At 41.6% G+C, this 13,584-nt stretch overlaps 1 protein-coding gene across 2 annotated transcripts in view; it reads right to left on the reverse strand.

Moving 5' to 3' along the window:
* The window catches only part of pnpla7b (patatin-like phospholipase domain containing 7b), a 50,228-nt gene that overhangs the window by 14,223 nt on the left and 22,421 nt on the right, over positions 1–13,584 (reverse strand). For both annotated transcript variants that reach the window (XM_063897660.1, XM_063897661.1), the window contains exons 13-23: positions 12,330–12,450; positions 12,158–12,229; positions 11,461–11,543; positions 10,476–10,625; positions 10,230–10,307; positions 9,189–9,394; positions 6,469–6,600; positions 2,761–2,884; positions 2,057–2,246; positions 555–704; positions 127–190 (exon numbers count right to left, since the gene is read on the reverse strand). In XM_063897660.1, coding sequence (XP_063753730.1) covers positions 127–190; positions 555–704; positions 2,057–2,246; positions 2,761–2,884; positions 6,469–6,600; positions 9,189–9,394; positions 10,230–10,307; positions 10,476–10,625; positions 11,461–11,543; positions 12,158–12,229; positions 12,330–12,450 — 1,370 coding nt within the window. The remainder of the gene's footprint in view (positions 1–126; positions 191–554; positions 705–2,056; positions 2,247–2,760; positions 2,885–6,468; positions 6,601–9,188; positions 9,395–10,229; positions 10,308–10,475; positions 10,626–11,460; positions 11,544–12,157; positions 12,230–12,329; positions 12,451–13,584) is intronic.

Consider the following 13,584-nt stretch of genomic DNA (forward strand, 5'->3'; position numbering starts at 1 on the left):
CAAATATTAGACGGTGCAAGATTTCTCAGGAAGTATTACTGTGAATGAAACACGAATCAGCAATGACTTGTATGACTTCGCCCATCAGAGCTTTTAAGTTATTATCTTAAAGGTAAACAGTTCTACCTGTCCAGAGCTGCAGCACCGAGGCGCTGTTTGATGCTGTCACTGGTCAGGAGCAGAGTCGGGCCTTCAGAAAACAGAAAGACATCACAATAGTTTTTAATACAGGACCTATTTCATCACTGTGAATGAGTGTGCTGCACAACATATCATAGTGCAGATTCTAAAGTACATCCTTCTTATCCCAAAAAGTATTTGTATTTTTTATACTTTTTTATTCGTGGGGATTGTGGGAGACACTATTTTGATCTATCTGTCTACACGCAAACTCAAAGATTGACATTAAAGTTGACTTGGACGTGGAAGCAGGTTATAATCCAACCTGTGGTGCCGTTACGTGTGTGTGTGTGTGTGTGTGTGTGTGTGTGTGTGTGTGTGTGTGTGTGTGTGTGTGTGTGTGTGTGTGTGTGTGTGTGTGTGTGTGTGTGTACCGATGCCGCTGAGTGCCAGCTGCAGCTCCAGGGTGAAAGCTGTGAGTGGGACGTCCTCAGACACTGGCAGGATGGACACAGTGGACAGGTTGGACGCTGGGTTCCCAACATCCCACTTGCTGGTGGGGGTGTGGAGGGCCAGACTACGAGCTGCAGAGGAGATTTCTCATTACATTTTAGGCAGAAATATAACTTTTTGGTTTGAAACATGCAATAAAAAACCATGTCTATTCTGTGATTATTCCCTGTTTATCTATTCTGCATGTTTCTTGTATCTTAATCCATACTAAAGCCCGATTGATCTTCACATGTTATCTGATAGTGGCGCTATTATTTGCAGTCCATAAAGTTGTTATTAATGTTAAATAAAATAAACTAAAAAGGTAATTGAACAATATTGTGGTAAGTGAAACCAAACTGATTCAAAGGAAATCTAAACAGTTGTTTACTGTCATGTATGTTCTCGGTAAAATACTAAATAAAAAACATTATTCATATCACCGTTAAACTGTTTAATGATACCCCAAAAAGACGACAGCATGAATTTAAGTCATCTGTTGTGACATTGAACCACAGACACTGAACAGACCTGACATCCCATGGATGGAGCTATGCATTACTCTTCAAGAGTCTTGAAGTAAATACCAACGTTGTGACCATTCCTACACAATTCTCCAAACATATATTGTGTTTGTTTATGCATCTAAGTGCTTTTGAGACATTATACCTGGCACTCACACAAACAAATAAAACTACTGTATGACTGAAACTAAATTGTTGCTAAAACACCAAAACAAAACTTGCATACACAATCTAGAGCAGGGGTGTTTCTCACTGAGGGCCACATAGAGAAAACATATGAAGGGCTGGGCCCCTCAATAGAGGAGAGGCTTATTGCCTCATAAGTTAAGTTATAAGTTATTAAAACCATTTAAATGTAGCTAAATGTTGCTTGATACTTGAATATGCTTTTATAAAAAACAGCCTCCATCGCAGCTCTCCGTAGGGTTCATTTATTTTGTTACAGACAGTGTTGCAGCTCATCCCTTAAACAGGAGCCTCAGAGTGCTGATAATAAGGGCACATATGAAGGGTATATTTCAACCTGGTTGTGAAAATAAATTATTGGGCTTTTTTATCATCTAATATTTGTTAGAACAAGTTTTCAACTTTAAATGATGGAATTCACAAAGTGGTCTTATTAACACATGAATACTGCAGTGTAATATCTGTTCACATATATATTTAAGTAGTATAATTTAAGAAGTTTCAGGTGGGGGCCATATTTCATTAGACTTCAGAATTAGCTGAGGACCAATTCTAAATGGAACGCAGGCCAAAGTTGGTCCACTGGCCATAGTTTGGACACCCCTACTCTCAAACTAAACTCAACTGAAATCAAATCAAACATTAAAACAAAAATATAATAAATTATTATAGAAAATAACTTGTCTAACCTTGGTCCTTGGTGACACACACTCACAAACGGGGGGTGTAATTACCAGCCAGGGGTCCGCTGACTTGCTGCATGTTTCCCAGGATCTTCTCTCCCAGCAGGTGGATGAGCCTGGTGACCACCTGAGGATATCTTCTCTTGATGGAGTTCAGAGCGCCTTCAGGGAGCTTGGCGAGCTCTGAGTCCCGGACGGCGTGCACCGTGGTGGCTCGGTTCATGTGGGTCAGAGCCTCCACCTGCATCGGACCAACAGCTGTTTTAATTAAGCTTGAGCACAAGTTCTTTCTGGAAGACTGAGTATACAATCATTCACTCCGCAGCTGCATTAATCAGTAGTCCGCTTTTAACCAATAACATCTCACCACAATCTCAAGCAGTCAATCATCGTGCTGCAGTCAAACTTTAAATGGTTCTCCTCACTCATGCAGTCAGCTGTGATTTCAGGTGTTTATGCTGCGGCCCGCCTCCATCCCAACAACCTCTATTCATTACATCCAGGGCCCAGGAGACCACACCTCAACAAATCTAGATCTTCAACATCCTTACCAGTGTCTAGACCCCAGGGGGGTTTCCTATTCAACTCACGGCTGCACTCCCCCCTTAAGATATACAATATCAGGATTGATCGTCAAAGACTAACATTTCTTTCATATTACGCCTCGCTCACCACATTTTATTTTAACAAAAAACAAAGTTTTCCCTGGTTGAGCGCTCCCCAGAGTGTCTGCTCAGCAGTTTGTGAACACTTACCACACCAATCAGATCCCCACGGCCATACTCTCCAGCCAGCTCCTTCTTCCCATCATCTTTTGCAATGACAGAGCGGAGTCGGCCGCTCAGTACGATGAAGGTGCTGTCTGACTTGTCTCCCTGTCTAAAAACAATAAGGAATTAAAAGATCACCCCACATTTTCATTCATTTAGTTAGAATAATTGTTTCTTTCACTGATTAGATGGTTTTAAAAATGATGGTTTGGGAAATGAATGCAGTATACTTAAGTAAAACAAATAATAATAATAATAATAATAATAATAATAATAATAAAATAAAATAATAAAAGTATCATTTTTTATTTCGCTCAAGTTAGCCTGGAATAAAACATCACCAGAATCAATAACATATATTCTATGATTGTAACAGATTGGAATGATACAAAGTAGAGAATTTAAACAAAAATTAACATTGGACATAACTGATTAGGATAAGCTTAACAAAGGAGTGTTTGGTCTAATAAGGTTTATTTAAATATAACTCATTAGTTTTGGTGTTACATTGTGTTTTCTACTCACCACCCTGACTAGGGATGGGAATGATTAATCAACGATCGATTAATTGATCATTAAGAATTTCGTCGATGACATTAATTTTTTATCGATAAAACTAATGCAGGTTCTGTTGCGTAGTGTGAGTCTTGAAGGAATGCAATGAATTTCGCTATGTGGCAGCAATCAAACATTTACCACACGGGGGCAATGTTTGAAAAAAACCGCCACAGGCCTCCTCAGATACCTGGGAGTTTCCGTGTATTTCAAAAGTAATCATGAAGAGGTCACGGCAAAGTGTGGCGTGGGACCATTTTGATTTAAAGAATGACTCAGTTCACTGCCAACACTGCAAAGCTGTGTATAAGTACAACTCGTCCACGACTCAAATGATGTACCACTTGCGCATCCGACCCTGGTTAGTGGCGGTGCATCCTGCTCTCGGTCTCAACCTAGCATCAACTCGATGTTAGCACGGAGGAGCTGCGATGCACAACGAGCAGAGAAAATTACACAAGGGATCTGCAAGTTCATTGAGATGGATATGCTGCCCTTAAGTATTGTTGAGGGCGAAGGTTTTCGAAAACTGATAAACTTATTGGAACCAGCATATCACATTCCGTCACGACGTACCATCACCAGACTGATAGAAACTCACTACGAAGAACGGAAGCAGGAGCTGTTAGAAGAACTGAGCACAGCTGAAAGAGTTGCTCTAACCACAGACCGCTGGACCGCTTTAACAGCTGAGAGCTACATCACAATCACCTGCCACTACATCAGTGATGACTGGCAAATGAACTCAGCGGTCCTGCTCACAGAGAGCCTGCCAGGTCGGCATACAGCTGACCACCTCGCTGAGAAAATGAATAAAGCTGTAGAGCAATGGGGACTTGAAGACCGAGTTATTGCATGCGTTCATGACAACGCGGCCAATATTGTTGCTGCCAACAGTCCCACCAGAGTCAACTGGATTTCCGTTGCCTGCTTTGCACACATATTCCAGTTGGCCATAAATGACGGACTTGCACTGTATCTATATCGGGTAATATCAGCAGCTAGTAAACTTGTTAGCCACTTCAATCACAGCACTGCAGCAACCAATGCACTGCAAAAGAAACAGGAGCAAATGGGCCTCGCAACTCACCGGCTTATCCAGTCGTTTAAAATACGGTGTAACTCTGTGTGCGAGATGTTTGATCGGCTGGTGGAGCAGCGGTGGGCTGTTGCTGCTGTGCTGTCGGACCGAACCGTGACCAAGCTTCAAGATGCCAGGATCCTGGAGTTGAAGGATGAGAACTGGCAGATGATGGAGGACACACAGCCTGTGCTGTCAGCACTTAAATGTGCCACCACGGTTAATTCTGCAGAGAAAGACGTCTCCATCTCGAACACTTATCCCGTCACCTTCGGCCTCATCAATATCCACCTCATGCCCAGTGAAGAAGACGGGCCCAGACTCATCGAATTCAAGACAAACGTGCGGTCCTCCCTCATCAAGCGAATGAATGTAAGCTAAACTTTTTATCTTACTTTAAATGATTTCCATAATAAATAGCCAATTGGAGTAGGCCTGTCTTTCTCTAATGCATACTTGCCTCCTATCTGCGTTGTGTTGCCTATTTAGATACAGCATTTTTTTCTTATTGATTTCCCCCATCATTTACAGGTTCAGTCTGAAGAGTTTGTGTATTCCGCCCCCATGATCTCATCAATGCTGGACCCTCGTCACAAGCACCTGGGCTTTCTCACACCAACACAGAAAATGGCTGCTAATGTGAAACTGGTTGAACTGGCAGAGGCAGTGGAGATCGGTAGGGCGGCTATCGCAATGGCTGGGGGAGACGAGGAGCCTGCGTTGTCTGACACGGACGAGGGGAGCGCAAACACTGGAGTCACGGCCTCCCAGTCCCAGGTCTGTGCTATGACACAACTCCTTGGGGAGCACTATACCACTCAATGCGAGTCTGGCATCGAAGGAGCAGAACGTCATAACTTTCTGAGGGAGGCTCCCCCACCCCTGGAATGCAACCCTACAGACTGGTGGAAAGCGAATGGAATAAGGTTCCCCAGGCTTGCCAAGTTAGCACGGAGGTACCTGTGCATCACGGAGGTACCTGTGCATCACGGCGACGTCTGTCCCCTCAGAGCGGGTGTTTTCGGCGGCTGAACTGACGGTCACCAGGCTGCGCTCGCGCCTGACCCCAGAGCATGTTAACGTGCTTATCTTTCTCAACAAAAATCAGTAGACTGGTGCTGAAGTTGTATGTGAGTTACTGGTTATTTTTATGAAGCTTTGTTAATTAGCCTAATTCATTGTTAGGTTGGCTAATCTCTCTCTCACCCTCTTTCTCGCCTTTTTGGATAGTTTTGAGTTACATTTGGCAAAACCTGTCAGACTAAAAGTATTATATATTTTTGGTTAAGTTATTGTTTAACATGATTATTTTTTATACTATTATTATTTTGGGAGAAAACGAGGGTCAGTTGTGTTCATCAGCACCGGCTTCTAGCTGCAAGCTCCGCTGCTTAAGAGCACAGCAGCGCATATTTTCAAGTTCAACCATTGAACGGATCCGGTTGAACTGCCACAAGAGTTGTTCATCTTGTAATACATCTCTCAATGAGGAAAACACACTGTTTTTTGTATGTTCATTGCATTTTTAATATAGCCAATAAATAGTGAATTTTAATATAAAAATATGAATGATTAATCGAAAATCGATCGTTAATTCTCCCGACGATCGATTAAGACAATTTAATCGAATGCCCATCCCTAACCCTGACTATTCATTACCACTCTTTGAGCAGCTTTCCCGGTCTGATTGTCTACAGGTGTGCTGGAGTCAGAGCAGCAACCCTCCAGCTGAAACCCTCTCTACCATCAAACACTCCTATAAAGAGTCAGCCCTGCCACATCCACTCTGCCAGATCGTAGAACCTGCTCGTCAGTTATACATCAAGTCTGTAACTATTTTTGATACCTTTTTGATCGTTCGTTCCCTTGCCTGATCCCGTTATGTTTTTGTCTTCCCTTGCAGTCCTGCCTGTTCTGCTCCAGTCCCTGTGGACCGCTCAGACCCGGACCCTTAACCTCAGCCTTGGTTTCCCCCCTATTCACCCGCCGATCTCGCACCTGGGTCCACCTGTTCTGCTGCCCGCTTAACAGTTGGTCTGAATTGTGTCAGTAAATACCTGTAGACGGCACGGCCAGCCTCCACAGCCATCCAGTCCAGGGCGAAGTCAATCTGTCGGACGAAAGGCGACACCCTCTTCACCACAGTGTGAGCGACGTTCAGCACCACACGGGGGTCGTCACGCATCATCCTGCAAGGTTAAAAACACGCATGTGTTTGCATCCGAGTGACGTGAGGAGAAGAACACACTGTGAAATGCCTAAATGTTTGTGAGCTTTGCAAAGTCTTATATATACAGTAAAAATACACTGCCCAGCCAAAAAAAATGTCACAAGCCTGTGGGGGGCAGTGCTATGATCTGGGGTTGCTGCAGTTGGTCTGGTCTAGGTTCAGCAACGTGCCCAAAGAATGAGGTCAGCTGACTACCTGAATATAATGAATCACCAGGTTATTCCATCAATGGATTTTTTCTTCGCTGATGGCACAGGCATGTTCCAAAATGACAATGCCAGGATCCATCGGGCTCAAATTGTGAAGGAGTGGTTCAGGGAGCATGAGACATCACTTCACACATGGATTGGCCCCCACAGAGTCCAGACCTGAACCCGATTGAGAATCTTTGGGATTTGCTGGAGAAGACTTTGCGCAGTGGTCCGACTCTCCCGTCATCAATACAAGATCTTGACGAAAAATTAATGCAAGACAGAAATAAATGTTGTGACATTGCAGAAGCTTGTAAAGGTGGTCCAACGATTATTGGAGTGTGTGACCTTTTTTTTTGGCTGGGCAGTGTATATAAATATATATGTAGCTCCGGAAAAAATGAAGAGACCACTCCAAATGTTTCTTAAATCTGTATCTCTACATGTATGGCAGCCATTCCAGTGTCTGTTGAATTCCAACACAGAGAAATGTTGTCAGTAGTTTATAGAATACAATAAAACAATATTTAGATATACAGTGGCTTGCAAAAGTTTCCCCCCCCCTTGGCATTTTTCATGTTTCGTTGCCTCACAACCTTGAAGTAAAATGGATTGCTTGAGGGATTGCATCATTTCATTTACAGAACATGCCTACAACTTTGAAGATGTGTTTTTTTTTATTTATTGTGAAGCAAACAACAAAAAGGACAAAATAACAGAAAACTTCAGCGTGCATAACTATTCATCCCCTAATGTCAGTACTTTGTAGAGCCACCTTTTGCGGCAATTACAGCTGCAAGTCACTTTTGATACGTCTCTATGAGCTTGCCACATCTTGCCACTGGGATTTTTGCCCATTCCTCATGGCAAAACTTCTCCAGCTCCTTGATGTGGGATGGTTTCCGCTTGTGAACAGCTGTCTTCAAGTCAAATCAGAGATTCTCAATTGGATTGAGGTCTGGGCTTTGACTAGGCCATTCCAACACATTTCAATTCTTCCGGTTAAACCATTCGAGGGTTGCTTTAGCAGTATGCTTCGGGTCATTGTCCTGCTGGAAGGTGAACCTCCGTCCCGGTCTCAAGTCACAGGCAGACTGAATAGAATATCCCTGTATTTAGCACCATCCATCTTTCCCTCGACTCTGACCAGTTTCCCAGTCCCTGCTGCTGAAAAACATCCCCACAGCCTGATGCTGCCACCACCATGTTTCACTGGGATGGTGTTCTTGGGATGATGGGATGTGTTGGGTTTCTGCCAGACATAGCATTTCCCTTGGTGGCCGAAAAGTTCAATTTTAGTCTCATCTGACCAGAGCACCTTCCGCCATACACATGTCGGCCACATGCCTTTTGGCAAACTCAAAACGTGCCTTCTTATTTTTAACACTAAGTAATGTTTTTTTCTGGCCACTCTTCCATAAAGCCCAGCTCTATGGAGTGTACGGCTTATTGTGGTCCTATGCACAGACACTCCAGCCTCTGTTGTGGAACTCTGCAGCTCCTTCAGGGTTACCTTTGGTCTCTCTGTTGCCTCTCTGATTAAATCCCTCCTCGGCCGTGGTCTGTGAGTTTTGGTGGGCGGCCCTGTCTTGGCAGGTTTGTTGTCGTCCCATGTTCTTTCCAGTTGAAGATTATGGATTTGATGGCGCTCCGGGGGATCATCAAAGATGTGGATATTTTTTTTATAATCCAACCCTGACTTGTATTCCTCAATAACTTTGTCCCTGACTTGTTTGGAGAGCTCCTTGGTCTTCATGGTGTGATGCCTTTCTTAGTGGTGTTGCAGCCTATGGGGCCTTTCAGAAAAGCTGTGTTTATACTGACAGATCATGTGACACTTAGATTGCACACAGGTGGACTTCATTTCACTAATTATGTGTCTTCTGAAGGTAATTGGTGGCACCAGAACTTTTTAGGGACTTCATAGCAAAGGGGGTGAATACATATGCACATGCCAATGTTCAGTTTTACATATTAAAAAAATTCTGTTTTTATATATACATTTCTCATTTCAGTTCACCAACTATTTTGTGCAGATCCATCACATACAATTCAGATTAAAAAACATTTAAATTACAGGTTGTAATGTACCAAAATAGATAAAAAGCCAAGGGGGGTGAATATATATATATATATATATATATATATATATATATATAAAAATATATATATAAAAATATATATATTTTTATATATATATACACACATACTCATACATATATTCACATATTAAAAGTTATAAATAAAAAGAAGGCACAACAGTAAATATATAAAAAAAATAACAGTCACTGGTGAGAGTCTAGTCTAGTAGAGTAGTAACTGTGTGTAGCAGCGTAGTAGAAAAGCGTAATCTTACTCATAGAAGTGGGCCTTCGATATGGAGAGGAAGGTGCAGTCTCTGTGAGCTCGGACAGTGAAGATGAGGGGCTCCCCCGTGAGGACGGCTAGGTGACCCACCATCTCCCCTGGGTGGGAGACAAACAGCAGGGACTCTTCCTCTCGGTCTATCATACGCTGGTAGACATGGAGCGCCCCCGAGATGATAAACGCCACACTCGCATCCTGGAAGAGAGGCTGAGGAGTTAGAAATGGTCTTGACGAGGATTACATGTTTGGCGAACATGTGTGAATTATCTGGATATGTCCTGGGCTGTGTGGCTGTCAGTCGTTTTTTTGTTAATGGCCTTAGGGAACACCATGGACGGCTTCAGAAGGCTATAGGACACTTTTCCATGGATCCACAGAAGTTTGCTGACAAGCCAGGAAAAAATCTGTCTGTGACATGGGTTTAAACTATGCATGTTGAAAACTTGAAACAAAAGTCAGCTTTGCAAAGTCTTATGTGGAGGTAGATGCATTCAGTTGGTTAGTTATGATGGTTACAACAGTTTTCAAAATTAGAAACACTGAATGTAAATACAAACTTTTTTTTACCAGAACACTTCAACGGGCGCCTTTAATACATTTACATTACACACAAGAGTATGCTCCTTCTCCTGCTTCCTCTGAAGACAGGTGGGGATCATTAGTTCACAAGGAGCAAATGTGTTGTGTGAATGCAGCAAACACCTTTGTTATCTTTAGCTCTGTAAATATACCAGATTATTTCAGATGGGCTAAGAATGGGGAATAAAAAACATTTCGAAAATTGATTTTTCTTTTGTGAGACCATAATACTCAAGCGGTCAAATCAGAAGTGGGATGTTGTTACTCTATAGAGGGAAATAATGCCATCAAGCAGTAAAAGCCATCTTTTAGCACTTAGTGATTGAATAATCATAGCCTTGTCTCTGTGGAAATCCTCAACATTATTTATTCAAAGATACACTTGCACTTTGTTCTTTGATGAAGTGTGTGTTCAACAAAGAGTGTCTGTCTGTCGGTCCGTCACACTGACCTGGTCTCCCTGGTGAGCCACCACAGTGCCAGCTTTGACCTGCCGAAGGTTCACTCTCCCCTCCAGAAGACTGGGGTCCTGATCAAGAACAAACCAAATAACATAATATATAATATATAGAATCACATTAGTATCAGTCTTTCACTGTTGCTTTTACATTTCCATATGTAAAATAGTTGGGATTCAATATTTCTGACCGGAGAATTGTGTGGAATAATCTTACAGTGAATAGAATCTGTCCCCTACCTGTAGCTGGATGACATTGAGCAGATCCTTTTTGGCAGCTTGGAAAATGGCGTTAACTTTGTTATGCTGGACATTTTCTGCTCCAGTGTCACTGTAGTGGTAAACAGCTGATGGAGTGTGCTGCATGGTCACACTCTTCTTGAGTATTGACTGAAGAGACAGAAAAGTGTATCAGTGAGATTAGAAAGATGCTAAACCATAAACTAAACACATATTCTAAGTACTAAACACCTTGTTCATGCCTGTGCAGTGTTGTAAAATAGTCAATTAAAAGGACTGCCAACACTGTACTACCTAAAGGAAATAGGGCTATAAGGTACTCTGCTGTAACCTAACAAGCTGTGAGGCCGGACTCGCACATGCAAGATATCGATTCCAACTCACAGCAAACTAAACCAAACAAAACAGAACTAAGCTAATGTAAAATAAACTGAACTGAATGTAACTAAACTTAACTAGACTAAACTGAACTAAACTATCTAAGTATAACTAAACTGAACTTAATCAAACTAATTGGAACTAGACTAACTCATTAACTAACTACAGACAGGACAACAGAACTAAACTTTACTCCTCTAACAAAACTGAACAGTAGCAAAGAAAACGTAATGAACTACTCTAAACTTAAACTCAAACTAAACTAAACTAAGATAAACCAAAACTTAACTAAAAACTAAACTAAGATAAACCAAAACTTAACTAAAAACTAAACTAAACTCAAACTAAACTACACTAAACTAAAGTAAACTCAATCTAAACATAACTCAAACTACACAAAAATTAATTCAAACCAAACTAAACTGAGCTGAACTCAATCAATGCTAAACTAAACTAAACCAATCCTATTTTGAGACTAATTGAGGAGCAGTATTTAGAGTAGACCTTACAGACTAGTCTAAAATACATTTTTGTAAATGGAAGCAAATGTTCAAATCTGAATTCAAACCAACAGCAAGAACAAAAAAGACAAAGTTTTCACAGAGACCTTTACAGGACTGGGAGGCAGAGCTTCCTCTTTGGAAACCTGAGCCCGTTCATACACTTTGTTGAGACCGAGGGACATTTCACCTGCAGAAGAAAAACATCCCATCATCACAGTGCTCATGGAAGCTCAACAAACAACGCTCCTCTCCCTGTGCAGGTAGTGTGAGGCTGAGTGTGAGGCTGAGTGTGAGGCTGAGTGTGAGGCTGAGTGTGAGGCAGAGTGTGAGGCAGAGTGTGAGGCAGAGTGTGAGGCAGAGTGTGAGGCAGAGTGTGAGGCAGAGTGTGAGGCAGAGTGTGAGGATGAGGCTGAGTGAGTGTTGCTGCTGTTTGCACTGAAGCACTTATAAACTGCATTTTCATGTTTCTTCACATCTCAGATATCATGTGGAAGTCTTTCCTTTCTAGTAGATCACATTTCAAGCTTGATGGTTAAAAAAACAAATAGGTTGATTCACTTATTTTCCTTTTTTTTGTCATTTATTTAGTCTCTTATTGTTTATATGAGCTTAAAACTAGTACTTCAATTTGTAAACTGGAACTGACATACCTTTTTGAAATTAACAAGAGGAAAAACATACTCCCAATGTTTTTCTGTAATAGTTATCCCTTTTTTGTTCCAGGGTTCCAGAGTAACCATAGTTCACTGAATTGCATATGTCCTATCCAGACAAGAAAGTGAAGCAAATAAAAGAAAGGACCTGTGACAGCCACCGGGTTGGAGAATGAGCGGGATTTCTTGTATTTCGAAGTTTCTGAGAAACTCGACTTTTCTGTTGTTTGACAAGAAAACAGAGATGTTAGACAAACGATATTGAGAACACATTCCTGCAGCCTAACAGTGAAGTGTGGGACATTGGTGTTGTTTCTGACCTGTGTCACTTTTTTCGGAGCCCTGATCATCAGAGTGGGAGGGCTGCCTACGGAGGCCCCGGTGTGGATGACCCTCCCCCAGAACATTGGCCACCGACACCAGAGAAATCGCTTGGCTCTCCTGCAACACACATATATATTCATATTACATTGAAAAAAAACATGTCCTTTTGTAAATTCATCTTATTAAATATGTGTTTAGGTTATATTCATATAGAGGTGGAAAAGTACTCAGATTTTGTACTAAAGAAAAAGTAGAATTACCAGCGTGTAAGAATACTCTGCTAAGTAAAAGTTCTGCAATCAAAAAGTTCCTCAAGTATAAGAAGAAGAAGAAGACATACTTTTATTAAAATTGAAATTGCTTTCTCCACTCTGTTGTGTTGACACACATTAAACACACAGAGGATATACATGCACAAACACAGAGGAAATACATGCACACACAACCACATGCAGAGGAGAGGTGGCAGAGCAGAGAGGCAGCCAGGTACACGGCGCCAAGGGAGCAGATAGAGGTTAGGTGCCTTGCTCAAGGGCAGCTCGGCAGTGGCCTAGGAGGAGAACTGGCACCTCTCCAGCTACCAGCTCACTCCATATTTTTTGTTGGTCCGATCGGGACGTGAACCGACTGAAACCTTACTGAGCCACTGCCGCCCCACATACGTATAGGTAATATCGGCCCATTTTATAATAATATATGTTTTATAATTATTGATCATTAAAGTGTTCTCAGAGCTGGTAAAGGTGCAGCTAGTTTGAATGGCTTTGTATACTGCAGGGTAGCTGCTGGATTTACTGCAGGTGAACTAAAGTCTGATTTAAGGGCTGATCATATTTACCATCATTAATCCAGATCTGTAAAGTCACTACAGGGATTAAACAAATGTAGTGGAGTAAAAGTACACCATTTACCTCTGAATTGTAGTGGAGTAATAGTACACCACTGAAATTCTAAAGTAAAGTACAAGTAGCTCAAAATTGTATTTAAGTACAATTTTGAGTAGATGTACTTAGTGACTTTACACCTCTGTATTTATAGAGTAGGATTCTTATGTTACTGATATGATGAGGTTTGAAGTGTATTTGATATGTTAACCCTTCATAACACTTGCACTTCTTAATATTTGAAGTGTTCTTCAAATATGTATTAACACAACAGCATGCAGTATATCGTTTTTTCCATTTACTACTAGGCTACTATCCAAAAAGGTAAAGAAAAATAATTCTGTGGAGAAGGATGACCTAATGAAGA

The sequence above is a fragment of the Eleginops maclovinus genome, chromosome 12, assembly GCF_036324505.1.
Source record: "Eleginops maclovinus isolate JMC-PN-2008 ecotype Puerto Natales chromosome 12, JC_Emac_rtc_rv5, whole genome shotgun sequence".
NCBI lineage: Eukaryota > Metazoa > Chordata > Actinopteri > Perciformes > Eleginopidae > Eleginops > Eleginops maclovinus.